Genomic DNA, 19,212 nt, shown 5'->3' with positions numbered 1-19,212 from the left:
GGCGCGTAACGTTCTCCCACGCTCTGTTTGCGTCGGTACGCTGGTCACGTTTCACGAAGGGATCCTTCAGCATTTCTGAGGTTTCTGGCCATCCATTGGTGGTGACTGTCCGTGGCTCTTTACTCCCCAGCCGGTTGCTGCTGTCAGAGTTGTGAAGAAAGCCGTGCCGTGACTGTCAGCTGTGCAGAGAGGAGTGCGAGCACGGAGCGCTGCCTGGTCTGCGTTACACCATGGCTGCAGCACGAGAAGAGGCAAAGTAAGGACGAACATTTCCTCCTGGATTTCTCCTTCCCCTGCTGTCCTTCTGCCTTTCACATGATTTTCCTCATATCCTCCCGTGCCTGCGCACTCTGTTCTCGGTCCCCGTTCCCTCCTGGTAACCTCACCCAAAGTTCTGCTGCTCTCTGTGCCGACGACTCAGACCTTGCTCTCTTCCTCCCCTATTTGTTAATTCAATTCTGAGCTTCTCTCCCATTTGCTTCTACCCAAAACTCGATGCAGCTGCACCGAGCCCACGCGTTTCTTGCACGGGTGCTCTGGGAGCCTCAGTGGGGCGGGCTGGCGGCTGGCAGGGACAAAGAGCGGGAGGCAAGAGTGAGGGAGTACGGGTTGTGGCACAGTGGTGTTCAAGGCAGCGGAAGGAGCGTTAATTACCACTGAACGAGTAATAATTCTGTGAATAGTTCTATCTAGATTAAAATGCTTAATTTATCACCCCAGAGAGCGTGCGTTGCGGGGCGTGGCGGAGCAGCGTGCGGTGTTTCCGCAGCATTCTGCCCGGCACGGAGGGCGGGCGGGCGGCCCTGCCACGTGCCACGGGAACAGGGGTGGGGCCACGTCACGCGCCGGGGGGGCGCTGAGCGCCGTCCGTCACGGCCGGGGCTCGAACCCGGGCACCGCGAGGCGGGGCGGGGCCTGCGGCGGCCGGAAGTGAGGCGGCCGGAAGTGGGGCGGAGGAGGAGGCGGGCGGCGCCGGGCGCTGAGTGCCTCTGGGCGCTGCCGGGTGCCGGGGCCATGAGCTACGAGCAGCGCCGAGACTGGGGCCGGGGCCGCGGCGGCGATGGCGGCGCCTCCGGCGGCGGCGGCGGCGGGGGACACGGGGGCCGCGGCGGAGGGCGAGGCCGCCACCCCAGCCACCTCAAGGGCCGCGAGATCGGGCTGTGGTACGCGCGGAAGCAGGGCCAGAAGAGCAAGGAGACGGACCGGCAGCAGGTGGGCCGCCGCGCGTTGCGCCCGGGCGCTGCAGCCGCCGCCCCTCGCGGTGCCGTTGAGGCGCTCGCGCTGCGGGCGTCGGCTCGCGCTGACGGGCGCGTTTCTCGCAGCGGGCCGTGGTGCGGATGGACGAGCGGCGCGAGGAGCAGATCGTGCAGCTGCTGAGCGCCGTGCAGCCCAGGGCCGAGAAGGAGCAGGAAGCCATGTCCTGGTGGTCGGGGGACGAGGAGGGGTAAGGAGGCGCGCGCGGGCTCGGGGCGGGCTTCGGGCAAACCGGCACGAGACGCGCTGCAGGGCTTCCAGGGATGCCCTTAACAAATACGTTGGATGTTTGGAGAAATTCGTGGTCAGAAAGGGCGGTCGGGCGCCGGCACGGGCCGCCCGGGGATGGGAACACCGTCCCCGCGAATGTTGAGAAGCGCGGGGATGTAGCGCTGAGGGACGTGGGCGGGGTGGGTGGGTTGAGGTCGGTGGACTTGGATTGGAGGTGCTTTGCTTTCTGCCACGTGTTCAGCCGTCCCGAGAGGGTCGGTAGCAAGCATTGCCATAGAGGTGTTCTCCAGATCATCTTTGAGTTTGGAGTGTGACATTTTCTCTTAGAATCATAAAGCCCTGCCATTGACCTCCAGGCCTAGGACAGCAGATGGGTGGAGCTTCTGAGCTCCAGAGCTCAGGGGCACTCTCCTTGAGCTGGCATTCAGCTTTCTATTAAAGAAATGTTGTAGCATTGGAAAGTTTTCCTGGTCTCTGTGAAATAGGATCCATTTTTAACGCCTTTAAGGTAAGGACTTCATCCAATAGCAGTGCAGCAGGTGGCTGTGTGTCACGCTCCGCACGCTGATGCCCTGCGGGTCGGTCCCTGTCTGGCTGTGAGGTGCAGTTACAGGGCAGTGGTTCTGACAGAGCATTGCACAGCAGCTCTCTGCAGGTGTTCTGTGGCCTTGTTAGCTTCCTGTAGTGGAAAAGAACACATTACATCGTAGATGCTATTGTGGAATTTTTGTTAACTGGTAGTTTTCAGACTTAATTGTTTTTGTTTGCTGTATTGTCTTCAGGTTAGGGGTCAAGTAGCTTGTAGACATAATATCTCAGAAACAGATGCAAGGTTTGCCTGTCGTGGTTCTGTGTGCTTTTCTCAGGAGCCAAACATACGCTGGATAATCTTTGAAGTTTCTGTTTCCTGCACTCATTTCAGACATACTCCAGAACAGCCTCCAAAAGTGAAACCAGGTGCTGAAAAAGCTGAAAAGGCTCCTGCGAAACGGCGACCGCTCTTGGAGAAAACATTTCTTGATCAGGATGTGGAATATCTCTTCGAAAAAAACAGTCAAGATGCGGATTTAGATGAACAACTTAAAGAGGACTTAAGAAAGAAGAAATCTGATCCTAGATATATTGAAATGCAGGTACTTTCCTGGGTGCTAAGGAGAAAGCTTGTGATTCTATTATTATACGAGTTTAACTACCGAAAATGTAAATTCTTGTAATTTATTTTTTGGGAAGTTGTCAATATGGTATTTGGTCAAAGGAAAAAAAACCATCAGCGTTTACAGAATGTGTCACTAGGACAGGGATTAAAAAAACAGACTGTCAGTGATGATTTCTGATGGTTAAAATGCAACTTTTTGAGTATGCATATTGTTTAGCTAGGTAGAAGTATTGGCTTTTTTTTAAGATTTTATCTGTGCGTTTATTTATAAAACTAAAAGTAGGTTAATGGGCTCTGAGGGAACACTGTAAAAATGTGGTTCAGGTTATTCTGATGGCCGTACATAGAGCTGCCCAGTGAAATGCTTTTAGCATCTATCAGATGGGAGAACGGTTCAGGGCTGTGGTCGTTCAGCTGCATGCGTGCACCTCTTTGTGCACTGAACTGTTTTACATTTTTACTGAATGTCACGAAATTGAAAACGTGCGTGGAATTAAGTTCATTTCTAGTGGCCCCGTTCAGCCTTAGCTGGGGAGTTTGTCCTGCTGTTCCTGAGTTTAGTCTAGATCATGGCTGGCATCTGCTACATTACTTCAGTGTTGAAAAGGTATTCTAAAATGTGTGCTTTTACCTTGTCTTTTCTCAGAGGTTTCGAGAGAAACTCCCTTCGTATGGAATGAGACAGGTAAGTGTGTATTTAATTTGAAAGGAGATGTGTTTCTCTGGTAAATTTTGTATAACTGGGACCAGTAGGAAACCTTTATTGCCTTTTACAAAGGCACTGAGGCCTCCAGAGTTTTTACTTTAGTTTTAGTTCTTTCCAGGACATATCTCAGGTTCATTGCTTCATGATATGCAGGAATTTATTCAACTTTATCAGTCATGGTGACTTGGTTCATATAAATGAACGTGTATAAATCGGCCTTACACATGTGAAGTTCAAATGTACAATAATTAGTTCTGTGTGGTTTAAAGTAAGCTTTAATATTAATAGAAACAGATGAACATCTGTCTTTTTTGTTGCCAGTATGCTTCCTTTTAAGGTCACTTTGTAGAAATAGGGGCCTACCAAAACACTTCTCACTTCTGTTGTGGATTGTAATACTTGAAAACGTTTTCTCTTTTTTTGGGAACAGGAACTTGTAAACCTTATAAACAATAATCGAGTGACTGTGATAAGTGGTGAAACCGGCTGTGGGAAGACGACACAGGTTACACAGTTCATCTTGGATGATTACATAGAGCGAGGGAAAGGCTCCACATGCAGAATTGTTTGTACTCAACCCAGGAGGATCAGTGCTATCTCAGTAAGTGCCATGTGGTGGGGCTGTTGTTGCTTGTTTGTTTTAGTGTCTGACCCCTCGCTGTAATTTTTGAGATGAATTACTGTCTCATTCTGTTTGAATGAAAATATATTTCGTAGTGGCTATACAGAGCCAGCATAAGTTAATTAGCTGAGTATACAGTCTGCTAAACTAATTATAGTTAAGATCTGAAAGAACTCCAAATGACCAGATAGATAGTGCACGCCTCTCAAAGACATGAATCAGCTTTCAGAGGTCATCGTGCTCAAGTTAAAGCTCAAGATCGTCATTCAGCCGGTAGCAGGCAGTAAAGATTCATCATTAGTCCTGCTAGATGCTATTGCAAATAACAGTTCTGTTAATACACACCAATTTGATGTTTCATACATTTTGGTAGTAGTTAGAATACTGGCAGTGTACATTTCCTTCCCTGAATTTAATCATTATTTTTATGGTTGATTTTAACAGACCAGGGCAGTGCAAATGTGAATTAAAACGAACAGTAGTTTTGTTTCAGGCCTCTTAAAAGTCTATGAATAGGAAAGAATATGGCATTTCTAGCCCTTTAAAATACGTCTTGGGTTGCCAGCCTGTTCTGAGCTGCTGGCAGAAAACAGACACTTGAGTTGCTTTCACAAAACCTGTGCTTTTCAGGTTCTTGTTGTTTACATTACATCTTGGTTCCAGGTGTTCCCTATTGATGAGTAATTAAATTGTAGCTCAGCCTTTTGGTTTTTTTGGTGCATATGTATATATTTAATGCATAATGCATTTGTTTGTTTGTTTTAAGGTGGCTGAGAGAGTTGCTGCTGAAAGGGCAGAAGCGTGTGGTAATGGCAAGAGTACGGGATACCAGATTCGTCTGCAGAGGTAGAAGAGGCTCTCTTAGCAATGTTCATTCTTTTTTGTAAACCGGTACCTGTTGTTGTTCAAGCAAGGAATAACTAACTGAGAATTAGTTCTTACTGTAGACAAGTGCTTTTACTCTCCTACTTTCCCCAAAAAGGGTTCCTCTGAATAGCAGGTATAGGGAGTAACAGGTTGAAAATTAGCAATGAGTGTGGTTATCACATTCTCTGTTGCATGTAAATGAGGGATTGGAGGTTGATTTGCAAAGTCCGTTCTGAATGTCAAGCTGTGTAGCAATGGTTTGCACCAAGATGTGCATGAGATAATCTAAAAGGGCCTGCTACGGATAGAGGTAAAACTGATGTCTGTAATCCATGAATTTCAAGGAAAAAATGATCTGCTAAAGGAGTGGAATGTTGTAAGCTATATTTCTGGGGCAAGTTATGTATTTGCTGCACTTACCTAGTGAGTAATTTTATTGAGATCAGTTAATGAGAGTCAGGCTCATGAATAGTCCATAGACCTAGTATCACAGAACAGAAGTTACTGTGTTTGGAGTCATTTGTAATTTGAAAAAAGCATGTGGAACATTCCCAGTAAACGATGTCACCTCACTTCCCACTGATGGGAATACTGGTGGTGAGAGACAACAGCTCAGGCCTCGTGCTGTTTGAGGTCAGGACACTAGTTCATGGAATCTCATCTACGTTTTTCTTTAGTGTTTAATCAAGAATGTCACAATGCATTTAGCTTCTGGCTGTTATCTTTGGTGAGTTCGGGAAACTGCAAGAATTTGGACCAGCAGGTCAGTGAAGCAATGATGTCTGGGAAGTCAGAGGTTCTGTCAGTGGTAGTTCTCCATAAACAAGAAGGCTGCAGTGCTGCCCTATTCCTTGTTCCCCCAGCTGAACTGCCAGCAAGTTCAAGCGTGAAGTGCGCTTCACAGTGTCTGTACTAACTGTCTGCATTTTGGTTTTAAGCTTCTGAAGTACTTTGTAAAATAAAGAAGAGAGCTGAAGAACTCTTTAATGTTTCTCTTCCAGTCGGTTGCCGCGGAAACAAGGTTCAATTCTGTACTGTACCACAGGAATTGTCTTGCAGTGGCTCCAGTCAGATAAGTAAGTTTTCCTACTTAATAGGAAACTGAATACAATTATCAGATGATTTGACTAATGAGCTGTTTCTGTCAGTTTTCTATTATTGCAAAAAGAAAATGTTAAATGTTGTTCTTCTATTTTAGGCACTTGTCCAGCATCAGTCATGTAGTTCTTGATGAAATTCATGAAAGAAATCTTCAATCAGATGTTTTAATGAGCATTATAAAAGATCTTTTGAATGTCCGCTTGGATCTGAAAGTGATACTGATGAGTGCTACTTTAAATGCAGAGAAGTTTTCAGAATATTTTGGTAGGTGAAATGCTTCCTGTGAATGCTCCACTGCAATTTAGGCGTCTGTAATCTAGTTCTGAAATTAGAGGAGTGATTTTTATCAGAAGAAGTAATGATTTCATTTTTCGCACATAGTCACCGGCTGCTGGAAATGCTTATTTCCTCCGTTCTGTTTCATAGTGAGCAGATGTTTCTCCTGCACTTGTTCCTCAGTATTGCAGGAACACCATGCACAGTATTTTCATTGTAAATGTTTACTGATGTTTGCTGTGTGTTAGAAGTTGTGAGTGGGCAAGCAGAGTCAAGCCTTGAGCTCTTCATTCGTCAGTGTTTATTCTCTAGCTGGGAAGAGATGGATGTGCAGGAGAGCAGAGTACAGTTTGCTACCTGTGCTTTTTCCACTCCGTCGCTTTATTTGGGATTGAATTTGGCATCTTCTGTGAGAATTCAAAGGGGAAAAAAACAACAAAAAAGCCCTATTGACTTGGAACTGTATTGCAAAAACAATGAAAAATGTTCATGGACTTTAATGGTACAGTATTTTATTTGTTGTTTTAAAAACGACTTACATCTTTCTCAATAGACAACTGTCCAATGATTCACATACCTGGGTTCACTTTTCCTGTGGTGGAATATCTTCTTGAGGATGTAATTGAGAAGTTGAGGTAAGTGTATTTTCTGGACACCAGTGTAGTTCATAGTTTGGTTTGGGCATTGTACGTGGTGCGTATCTTCAAAGATTATTGCTCTACAAATAACCTATCAAAAAATCAGCTGTTTTAAAAAGGGAAATTGCCCTGGAAGGCAGGCATCGTGCTGCAGGAAACCTTCCAAGGGGCGTTCAGTAGCTTTTAGCGTAGCAATCTGGAAACACTGGCTTGAGGAGAAAAAACCTGTTCTTGTTTTTGGTGCAGTGAATTTTCAGGCTGATAAGCTAGTCCTTGTTTGGTTCACTTATTTTTACCTGTTCTCATGTTTATTGGAGATGGTACTTGTTATTTGTTTAAAAAATATGTTTTTTTTTTTTCAGGAAATGTATATCCAGTGATCTTATTATGTAGTATAGCTGAAGTATTGTGTGTTGTCCACAGTTCAGAAAAACAGTTAAGCAGCTGGATTAAATGGCTCTAGTTCCAACACGTAGTTAAATTTGTTATTTCACTTGAAAGGTATACTCCAGAAAACACAGACCGTCGGCCACGCTGGAAGAAAGGCTTCATGCAGGGACATATAAGCAGGCCAGAAAAAGAAGAAAAAGAAGAAATCTACAGGGAGCGGTGGCCAGAATATTTAAGGCAGCTGCGGGGCAGGTTGTTCTTGAATTACTGCTTGTGGTTTTTTCTGTTTCTCAGCTGAATTTTGTGTATTCTTTTAATGTGCTGTATTTTAATACCATGCTTTCATTAATAATGTGGTACTTAATACTGTGGAAGACAAGAATAACAGAATTGCCAGTACAGTTGGCTGGTGACTGTAGGAGTAATGCATTCAGTCACAGAGATCTGTCTTCCTTTGCGTGTGCAAGGTGTAAGAGAACTTAGAGCTGTGAGGTTCACTTGCTGTTGATGTTTTTATTGCCCGTTACAGTCTTCAGCATAGTGTTGGGCTTCTCATGCTTTGTTCCCTAGTTCTTTTCTTTTCAGCTTTGCCGTTTTTCAGTCTTTTTTTTTTCTGTGATGGATCTCGCCGTATTGCAGTCTCGTAATCCATGTAATATTTTTTTTCCAAAAGACTTTTCCTCAGAATATTTCAGTGCTCTTCTCGAGTGGTTTGAAACCAAGCTAAAGCATTTTGCCTCTCAGTCACCCAGCAGAGGTTTGCCATTTGAGGCATTCTTTTTGCTTGCCAGCATGTGACCCCTTTGGTTATCCAAGTAAGCAGGTGAATGAGGTAGTGGTAAGGAAACAAGTGATCAGTGCTGTCTGTCCTGTCCCATGCTCCACTTGCCCATTTGTACTCCTTCATCCCTTTCCCAACCAAGTCTTTGGAACAAATTGTTAATTGGTATTGGATTTCATGAAACAAAGGGCTGAAGAGATGAGATGCCTCCTGTTCTCACTGAGAGGGAGGGATAAATCCAGGGGTGAACTCAGACTGTACAGATCCTAGATAATCCATGAGCAGGAGAGAAATGCAGCAATCCAGTCACAACAGGATTCTTTAACTTAGCTTACTGAACTGACTATAATTTTACTAAACTGGATCTTGAGAGCGTGTTGTCTATACAATTATTGTACCTCCAGGGAAAGAAAAAAAGAAACAATAGCAGTGTACATGGATGTATAATTGTGGAGCCTTATAATGGGCATGAGTGCATGACTGGGGGTGTACAATATGCTCGCTTTTGTTGCCTGTAGGTATTCGGCAGGTACTATAGATGCCTTGGAAATGATGGATGATGACAAGGTTGACCTTGACCTAATAGCAGCACTTATCAGACACATTGTTTTGGAAGAGGAGGTATGTTTCTGTTCCACAGCATCATGTTCTCAAGATATGACTCAACTGTGGCCAGTGGATGTTAATGAATAAGTACTGGCTTTGTTCTTCTCATCTATTACACGGATATAAGGGTGTTCTTTTAAAACAATCTAATATCCTTAGATGCCTAATTACAGAATTGATTTCAATTTCTAGCTTCCTCTCTGTTGTTTGTGTTAGAGAAGGCGGATCTTGAAATATGAAGACATCAGATTCTGAGGCTGCAAATCCTAATTAGAGCCTCAGTAAAAAGGATTTTCCGGTAATACTGTTAGGTACACTATTATCAGAAGGCTTCTGTGCTTGAAGCAGTGACAAACTTGAAGTAAGAATAACTTCTGTTAGCTAGGTAACGTACGCAGGTTACATCATAAGCTGAAGTTATGTATTCATTTCTCCATTCAAAAACATCCATGGAAGAGCTGATACCTTAGCTGAGTTCTCAAAAAGGATTTCAGTTACTGAGAATGTCAAATCACTTGAAATTTGAACTGACAGGATTCTGAATCTATGGATAATAAGGGTGACTTGCTGTCTCTTATTTTGTTTGTCCTTGGAAAATGAAATGTTAGTTTTTTCTGTGTTTAATTGCAGCTCAAATTCTTCAAGTGTTTGTATGGCAGCACTTAAAACATTGCAGGGAAAAAGTGTCTAAAATGAAATTTTGATTTAGATAAGTGTATAGTGCATTCTTTTGTAGGAAATAAGCCTGTAAGTGTTGCTCCAAATTCGGAGGCTTCAAGTATCACTAGCCAAAATACATACATGGGTGGGCAAGTGGCTGTTTTGGTTTTTGCATAGCACATAACGTATTCTAACGCGTTCCTTTTCCCATTCATGTTCTCTCTTACCTATAGGATGGTGCAATTCTAGTGTTTCTTCCAGGATGGGACAACATCAGCACTTTGCACGATCTCTTGATGTCACAAGTCATGTTTAAGTCAGGTAAAGAAAAAAAAAGTTCTTTTCGACAGTTAATGTTTTGTAGCTTTGTTTTGTTTTTAAAGGTTAATGCAAGCTACTTCAGTAGAATAATGGAATGATTTTTTTTTTTATCACAGATAAATATTTAGGTAGCTCCTGGATTTCTGTGTTTTAAAAGAGAATGCATTTCTGAATGCCTTTGCCCCTTAATTTTAAATGAGTAGCAATGAATATTTGGTGTGGTGATAGTCTTGGTAAAAGACAATGATAAATTGCAAGAGTAATATCTTGAGCTTAAAATGCAAAAAGGTTCCCTTTCCCCTCCCCTCCCAGCCCCACCTTTCATTATGGCAGATGTTTAATTTATTAAATTTAAACCCGTGATAGGACTTATCACCTGCATTTAACGTTGATGTATTGAATGTTGCGAACAAAAAGCAAGCATATACATTATTCAGAGTAAGAAATAGAAGCAGTTGTTCATTTGCAGTGTAGTTTCTCTATTCTGCATTCTTGATTTCTTTTTCTCCTGTATAATTAAAGTTTCTCTGCTTACACTGTCTCTTTTCTTACTTCAATTTTCAGATAGGTTTATTATCATCCCTTTGCATTCGTTGATGCCTACTGTCAACCAGACTCAGGTATGCTTTTCTTCTGTTACACAATAAAAGTAACGTTTCACAATAACAAAAAAAATTGTGCACGTTTGGTTTTGCAAGCATTTAAACAGGCCATGAATAATTACAGGTGTTTAAGAAGACCCCGCCGGGAGTAAGGAAAATCGTGATTGCTACCAACATTGCAGAGACTAGGTAAATAGCAGTCACACAGACAAAAATACCTGGAGCTTGGGTATAATAAATAAAATATAAGCCTGCTTAATATTTCACAAAGTATGTTTTAAAGATTCATATCATTCATTTATTAAGTTATAAATGTCTCGAGATAAAGGCTAAGCTGGACTTCTCCTCTGAGAATTGTTTAAAAAAAATCAGTATGTGGATGATGATAGGACCTGCAGTTGTATGTGATGGCTTTGAGTTGGCTGTCCTCTCTGCAGGCTTCAATGCTGCACGTGGTGACTCTGGCCAGACCTGTCAGAATAAATGAAGCTTGCTTTTGAACTGCTTGGTAACATACTTATTAATGACATGCTCAACACCAGAACTTTTATTTTCTACTCATGGTTTGGGAAGGGATAAAGAAAGGCTAAACTCTTTTAAAACTGTAGGTCAAGCTCGCAAAGGTGAAGAGTTACATATTTTCTCTTTGTTTTTAAACAGCATTACAATAGATGACGTGGTGTTCGTTATAGATGGTGGAAAAATCAAGGAAACTCACTTTGATACACAGAACAACATTAGCACAATGGCTGCAGAGTGGGTTAGTAAAGCTAACGCCAAGCAGAGGAAAGGCCGAGCAGGAAGGTGAGGATCAGGCTGGTTAGGAAACTTGGTGATGTTAAGCTTCAATTGGCCTTGGAGCACGTGTGTGCTGGAGGTGCTGCCTGGTTATTCACTCATGCAGAAGCAGGCAGTAGCTCAGCTCTCTCTCACTGTTGTGGAAGGATTAGTTTATTGTTTTCGTAGCAAACTGACATAACTTCTGCTGCATTTCAGTCACGAGTTTCCTTCCTTCTCATAGATAGTAAATCTTGTATTTTATTATTTATTTACTTACATTGGTAGCGTTTGCCTTCACTTTTGAGGCTACAATACATTAAAGCAACAATTGCCTACAAATAATACTGCTCAGCTGTGTACCAAATCATTTGAGGCTTGTCTACCTCTCAGAATTCCTTGTGGAGTATTTTCTATTTTGGTCACAGATAAGCAGTTTTTCTCTGATCTCCTCGTTGTTCCCTTGAGCAGCTGTTGGGAGGCCTGTGTTCTGTGTGCAGCTGTTGGGAGGCCTGTGTTCTGTGTGCCTTTGTTTCCCTGTCGATGGGTCTGTGCATGTGAAAGCTGCAATGGCTGTTGCAACTGAACACAATTCCATTCTGATTTTTCAAAGTGTTTTAGAAATCTGCTTATAAGTAAATACAATCGCAGTGTCCCAATGTCACAGAAAAACCCATACATTTGTTTCTTTAAATGTATTCCAGAGTGCAGCCAGGCCACTGTTACCATCTGTACAATGGGCTACGTGCCAGCCTCCTGGATGATTATCAGTTACCAGAGATCTTGAGGACACCCTTGGAAGAGCTCTGCTTACAAATCAAGGTAGGCACATGCATCTTCAAATGTTCACTGTTCTGCTGGAATAAGAGGTTGAAAGCTTAAACTATTGCAACTCTGAGCTTAGAGTTGTCCTGAATTCTGTTAGACCAGAAGTACAATATATTTAGCTAATAACTGGAGCAGTTTTAGTGAAACACTGTCAAACCCAGAAAAATGATTACTTAGGATAAATAAAAGCTGAAGTCTTGATGCAAATTTCAACTGTGCTTTTTTTTTTCAAAAAAAAAAAAGAATAATTTCACAGAAGGACTTCTGATTAAAATGCCAGTGAGTAATGAGAGGATTTCTTAAAAGCAGTTTGGGGTAAAATTCTTTTAAAATAGACACAAGTTTCCTTTTTGCAAGTTTATACTGAATTCCAGTGCGTACATAAGGAACACCACGTGTGTACATTCTTAATGAAACAGAATAGATGTGATGAAATTTTCAACTAATAAACTTCTGGTTTTGTCCTTATTTCTTAATTAGTGAAATCCTAATTCAGACTTTCGTAATTAGCGTGGTCAGTGCTTACTAATTTGAGGTAGGTCGCCACCTTTCTCCAGTTGCTGCAGGTTTGCTGTTTTTGTTTGTTTGCTTTCTTCCAGATTCTGAAGCTTGGTGGAATTGCTTATTTTCTGAGTAAACTGATGGATCCGCCATCTCGTGATGCTGTAATGCTGGCCATTAATCATCTAATGGAGCTGGTAAAGTATTAATTAACATACTGTTTCATGCATGCCAGGAAAACTGCTTACAGTCAAACTGTTCCTTGTGTTTGCTGTGAAAGGTCATTGTGACTGCACAAGTCTAGGCATTAGGAACACTATATCACGCAGACCCTTTGTATCGTCAGACTGCAGCGTTCTGCCATCTGGACTGAACAGAGAAGGCAATTTCACATAATACAGGAAGTTCACGGGCTGCATAAAGTAGTTCCTGAATTCCTGAAAACACTTTGCACACGTTTTATTTAGATTCCCTCTGGGTACATATCTGGGTAGCTCTGGTAGACTCCACTCATGTCTGATTCTGTCAAGAGTTCCTGTCCTGGCCAGTTGAGCAGAGAGTTGGAGATGCAGTTTCTGTGGGCAAATAAGAGAAAGGTTTCACGTGTCAGTGCCCTTTTGGATGATGGGGAGGGAGAGAGCAGAGACACATCCATGCTACTGTCTCCTTGCCCTCTCAAGGCTGTATAGTAGCAAAGAGTAAAGGAATTAAAATCCAGAAGTGACATTGACAGAAATACATGAATCTAAAAAAATGCTTGACCAAGAGAACAGTAAGATGCTCAGCTGTTAATTAGTCTCCATGCTTTTGTACAGAAAGACACTGAGCCCAGTAAACCACTTGAAACGCAGTTAAAGGTGGTTGCTCTTATTGTATCTATTGAACATTTCTATTTCTGCATAACTTGCGTGATCATTTTCCTACCTCACCTTACTAACACTGGCTGCCTTTCCAGACATTAGGCTTCCCTTTGTTCTCTGAATTTACCAATGATTGTTTCAAGGAAATTCTTCAGCTTCAAATATGGCTAATGTTTTTTTCTTTTCTTCTGACAGAATGCTTTGGACAGACAAGAGGAACTGACTCCGCTAGGTGTACATCTGGCACGATTACCAGTTGAACCACATATTGGAAAAATGATCCTCTTTGGAGCTCTGTTCTGCTGCTTGGATCCAGTGCTTACAATTGCAGCAAGCCTTAGCTTCAAAGACCCTTTTGTCATTCCTCTGGTAACGTTTCTAAAATGAGAATTACAACTAGGATTTTAAGAATCTCAAAAGAATGTTAGGATGCTACTGAGATGCTGTAGTTTAAAAGCACTTGAATCTTACTCTTATGTTAGTTGTATTTTTATTAGTACTGATTGCCTACACATAGTATGACGTGCTATATGTATTTGCCTACAGAATATTGGAAGTAGCATTACTTTTTGTGTATGCTTCATACAAAGTATTGTTTTATATATGTACCTTAAGTAGGAAAAGAAAATGGGATGGAAGAAAGGCCTGTCAGCCATGAAGATTGTATAAATTGACATTGTTTTTAGGGCAAAGAGAAAGTGGCGGATGCAAGAAGAAAGGAGCTGTCGAAGAATACTAAAAGTGATCATCTGACTGTGGTGAATGCTTTCACTGTAAGGACGTTATGTTTCTTCTTCACAAACTTTTATTTGGGTTTTGTGCTTTATTCTAAGGAAAAATCTGATCAGTGTATGCTCTGAAGTATTTCTTGATTTCTACAGAAACAAAACCAATTAATTTTCACCCTTCTAGTCTTGTCTTTAGACTCAGTAGCCAAATTTCTTATGGATACGCTGCTGGAAACATAACTTCATGGTTATCTTGCTGCTTTCTAAACGTGTTTGATGAGAGGTGAGCTCAGCAGACTGTGGCAGCCCTTCAGAACTCACTGAGTCAGTGCTGCTTGTTCTCTGCCCTAGGCTGGAGCTGACCTCAGAAGTGTTGGAGACTTGGTTGTGTAGCACTGGGCAAGAAGACCACTAAATAAATGGCCTGGAAAAACAGTTGCTACTTTTAATATCAACTAATGAAGTTCTGGCAAATTTGACTGGATTTCTCTTCTCACCATTTCAAAATGTTGTTTTCCTACTCTAATGCTGTGTACATAATATAATGCAAAGAGTTGAAAGGGTCTACTTTCTTTGTAGAGAAAAAAAATGTAATTCTTTTGTTGCCCTCCGGTTTTTGCTCTGTCCCTATTCATCTAATTTTTGTTAGTATGTGTTCTTGTCAGAGATTTTTTCAAAGTGTGGTTTGAATTCCTAGGGCTGGGAAGAGACTCGTCGCCGTGGATTCCGAACTGAGAAAGACTATTGCTGGGAATATTTCCTGTCTCCAAATACTCTCCAGGTAATGTCCTGGCTGTTCAGGAAAAAAAGAGGAACATGTTGGTGGGGGAATGGGAAGAGCCTTTTTGCACAGCATCGTTCTGGGACAGTTGTTGTTGCTTCCTAGATGCTGCATAACATGAAAGGACAATTTGCTGAGCATCTGCTTGCAGCTGGATTTGTGAACAGCAGGGACCCCAAGGATCCCAAGTCTAATACGAACTCGGGTAAATAATGAAGGAAATTCAAAGCTTTTGATCAGTTGTATTCACAATTTGCACAACTGCATTACTTACTTTACTATCTTCTACAGATAATGAGAAGTTGCTCAAAGCTGTCATCTGTGCTGGCTTGTATCCCAAAGTTGCAAAGATCCGGCCGAGCTTTAGCAAAAAGAGGAAAATGTAAGGATTTGGTGTCAGCTTGGTTTGCATTGGAGGTGTTTTCTACAGCGGGTAGACTGGCAAAGCAGAGCATTGGCTGAAATGCATGAACGAATCTTTGTACAGATCGGTCAGGGATGTGGGTTACCTCCTTTGAGAGCGACAGATCTGAGCATAGGATTGTTCATCTTTACTTACAGGAACAGAGACATTGTTTGACTGTTTGGATATTGGATGATACATGAAATAATTGGCGTGACATTATCATACAATCTGTGTTGCTAAAATATGTTAATAACACAGCTGCTGAAGGAGACACTTTTTATCTGCAGCAGCAGTCCAACACTGTCCTTTCTTTTTTGTCAAGACAGAGCCCAGCAGTTCTGGTCTGTTATGTAACACTTCTCATGTTATCAGGCTCTTTATTCCTAATAATATATACTTATGAAGAGGGATATCTGTGTTCTTATGAACGTGATTTAAGACAGAGTGAAGGGTTGAACATTTGGATCAGCTTTGAGTAAGTCATGTAGAAACAGCAAACTTAGGAACAATCACTATGCCTGGAATTAAAAACAAAACAGAAATAAGTGATTTTTTCCTGTGATAAGGATAAGCGTAGGTGGTCAGAATTCTGCCTGATTCAGTTTTGTCTGCAGCTAGCACTACTAGGCAGCTGATTCTCCATTTTAAACTGAGGTGGGTGTGCTTAAAATCACCGTAACAGAGTGCCTAACAGTAAGTCTTCCATCAGATTGGTAAGCTCTGTGCCTTGGCATCTTAGCCACAAGGTGGAGCTAGGTATGAGCCAGCTGCAAGGAAGATTCAGCTGTGAGCCACCCAACAAGATTTGTTACTCTAACCACTTTGGACAGGCTCTGCCATCAGCTGCCTCTGTTCCAAATAATTCAATCCATGTTTTTCAAAATAAATACTTCCTGCATACAAGAAGCAGAGTGCTCTCTGATCCACAGCTGAAGAGTTCCAGCTCTGAAATGCAGCAAGGAGAGCAGTTCTGCTTGATATAACACATGTTGCACATGTGCGTGTACAACAGGAAAATACAATAGTGGGTGTGTATATATATATAGAGAGAGAGAGAGAGCTTGGTTTCACTTTTTTAATCTCTGAAGGCATTACTATGTTAGAAAGGAAGTGTGATTTCAGATAGTAACAAAGCAGCAAGCTTTTCCCTTGAGTTGAATTCAGTTACAGGCACGGAGTGTAAGTGGAAGTATGCAAGTCTAGATGGGTCAGCAGTGATGTCCCTTGTTCTGCCCTGTCACTTACTAACACTGAGCAGAGAACACAGATGTATAGGTTGCTTACGTGCTTTTTCTAGTAAATTGCTTGGAACTTGGTTTATGTAAGCAAATTCAGTTAACTTGCTGAGTCCTTCCTCTTTCAGAAGCATTCTGCTTGTGTTTTTCTGCTTGAGAGAACAAGGAGGTTTCTTGAGGTGAATTTGACAAAGAATTCAGACTTCTTCAGTGCAGAGACAGAGGTGTATGAAAACTCATCCCGTAGATTCTGTTATAATCTTTCGGGGGACTGAAGTTTCTTTGAATGGCACTGGAATTTCAGAGTTGAGGAGACTGCAGTGTGGAGAATGGGAAGGCTTTTCTTCACTTGGGATGTGGTTTTGCAAAGTTACCAATATCTTTTCTCTTTTTTAAGGGTGAAAGTTTGCACCAAGACGGATGGCACAGTTAATATTCATCCCAAATCGGTTAATGTGGAAGAAACAGAGTTCCATTATAACTGGCTTGTGTACCACTTGAAGATGAGAACTAGCAGTGTATGTGGAGGCTTATATTTGTGTCATTTAATTTCGTAGCTCTTCAATAAGGTTCCATTGAGGTGTGGGGGTGTGTGAGCAGTGCCTCTTGTTGTGGCCCAGGAGATCTGCAGCAGCTTGGTTTGAAGCTTTCCTCTTCTGGGTCGTGCATTTGACAGGCCCTCAGAGTCTGTTCTCTGTGATATTGGTGGGGTTGTTCCGTACGTAATGACCGTACAGCACAGCGTTAAATGCTTCTGCTTCAAAAAGAAAAGTGTATTTTAGTTATTTTCTATTTCCAACCAATGTAACGCTTCCAAATGTGCTAAGAACCCAAATTGGTTGGGTTCCTAGAACCCAACAGAACAATTAGTTTGATTCTCCACTTTGTGTAAACGCCTGCATTTAGGACCATTTTTGTTCTGTTTCGCTTGGTGTAGCTTTTCCAACTGAGCTGCTTCTGATCTGCAATGAATGGCTGACAGATGATCTTCTGGAATTGTGCTCTGAGTTCCACGAATGGTTTGTGATGTCAGTTAAGATGCTTTTGAGAATGACTGGGAAATTTTGTCTTCTTGCAGATCTACTTATATGATTGTACAGAAGTGTCTCCATACTGCCTGCTGTTCTTCGGAGGAGATATATCCATTCAGAAGGATAAAGATCAGGAGACCATTGCTGTGGATGAGTGGATCGTTTTCCAGTCTCCGGCAAGAATAGCAAACTTAGTTAAGGTGACTGTGTTTAATGGTCGTGTCTATGCAGGTCTCAGTTTAGCAGTAGCTCTTCTTAGAGACTTAATGTTTGATGGTATTGCATATCTACTTACATATCACTATAGGGATTCAACAAATCAACACTTTTCATGTATTCCCAGTAAATATTTTAGGTACACAAGGTAAACAAAATTCATCTTCTGAAGGTAAGTATACGGATGCAAACTGAAAAGTGGTAAAAATAGCGTTCCAAGCAGTCTGATTCATGAGATCAGCTGAGCAGAAGTAAGCAGTAACAAACTCCGTCATGTTTGGCCTGAGGAGCAGGCGCTCAGAATCCCTGCTCTGTGAGTGTTCAGCGTTACACTGCACTGATGACAGTGAGGGTTGTGCTGCTTCTGCAGCGGGGGCAGAAGGTGTTCAGCTGGTGCAGCCTCTGCTGAGAATTTCAGGGGGATGCCGTGAAGTTGTAGAGGTTTCAGAGAAGAGTTGCAGGGCAGATTTAAAGGATTTATAAGCGTCTTACAGGAACAGACTTGAAGAGTGCGATTTCAGTAGTTTTCTGTAGCAAAAGTTCTGGCGTGCCCATGGAATAACCAGGGAGATGTGGAAAGCTGAGGATGGGGCCCTGCAGCTGGCAGTGCTGCTTTCCAGTGGAAAGAGGAGCTGAGCAGAGCCCTATCTTAGATCCTAGAAATTGCCTCTGTTTTTTTTTTTCTTAACCTGAACACTTTTAGACCTGAAATAGTCAGCTGATGAGTGAGCAAGCCAGCGATGATCGTGTCATAAACAGCAGGGGTACGGACGAGAAGAGGGGCAGAGGGCTCAGGGCTTGGTGGGGCAATGCTGTGTGCTTCCTAACGGGCTGTCTCTCTTCTCCTTCCAACAAACTTCCTGCCTGCAGGATTTAAGACAAGAGCTCGATGATCTTCTCCAAGAAAAAATAGAAAACCCCCACCCCGTGGAGTGGAACGATACTAAAAGCAGGGACACAGCAGTACTGACAGCTATTATAGACTTGATCACCACCCAGGAGAACGAAAGTGTCAGGAACTACGCGCCGCGGTTTCAGAGCGAACGCTATAGTTGACGCACTTGGGTCTGTGTTGGTTCGAGCCGTCATGCCCTGTTCTGTTTTGTTTTTTTTTTATAGCAGTTGAGCTAGAGGGAAGGCCGGCCGGGGCCAGCGCTCAGGGCAGCTCCTGCAGCGGCCTCGGCCGCGTCTGTGTCTGCATGTCTTCCGCGTCGCTTTTTAAATAACAAAGCAGCAACGTTAGCGGTGTTAGTTGGTGTACGTTTGCTTTTGTCCCTCCTCTAAGTCCTGTAACGCTGCAGCGTTCTTTCCTCGAGCAGGGGCAGGAATTCCGAAAGCGGCCCCTGCTCCGCTGAGCGCGCAGCGCTCCCCGCCGTCCCCTGCGGTGGCGGGGAGGGGCGGCTCTGCCGGGGCTCGTGCTCGGAGCGGGGCAGGAGCGGCAGCTGCCGTGCGTGGTGAGGGGACGCTGCAGCGCTGCTCCATTCCCCTTCGTTCCGTCGCGGTGGAACGCGCCTGGAGGCTTCGTTGTGTTATATTGTTGTTTGTTTGTTTTAATCGGTCCGTGTACGGGTTCGGTGTCACATTAAAGGACTTCTCCCCGAGGCGCGGTGTCGGCTGCTCTGCGCCTGGTGCCGCTCC

General features: G+C 43.0%; 1 protein-coding gene across 1 annotated transcript; it reads left to right on the top strand.

Moving 5' to 3' along the window:
• Positions 557-19,175, top strand: DHX36 (DEAH-box helicase 36). The gene is made up of 25 exons (XM_021394167.1): positions 557-1,212; positions 1,323-1,444; positions 2,408-2,618; positions 3,288-3,326; positions 3,778-3,948; positions 4,736-4,815; positions 5,838-5,912; positions 6,035-6,201; positions 6,767-6,848; positions 7,353-7,493; positions 8,541-8,643; positions 9,522-9,609; positions 10,174-10,229; positions 10,336-10,400; positions 10,872-11,015; positions 11,693-11,810; positions 12,416-12,514; positions 13,373-13,546; positions 13,864-13,950; positions 14,603-14,686; positions 14,792-14,891; positions 14,978-15,068; positions 16,725-16,845; positions 17,406-17,558; positions 18,445-19,175. The coding sequence occupies exons 1-25, from the start codon at positions 700-702 to the stop codon at positions 18,628-18,630; spliced, it is 3,270 nt and encodes a 1,089-aa protein (XP_021249842.1). The 5' UTR covers positions 557-699; the 3' UTR covers positions 18,631-19,175.

Source organism: Numida meleagris, chromosome 4, assembly GCF_002078875.1.
Source record: "Numida meleagris isolate 19003 breed g44 Domestic line chromosome 4, NumMel1.0, whole genome shotgun sequence".
Lineage (NCBI taxonomy): Eukaryota > Metazoa > Chordata > Aves > Galliformes > Numididae > Numida > Numida meleagris.
This window is presented reverse-complemented; position numbering and strand designations above follow the sequence as displayed.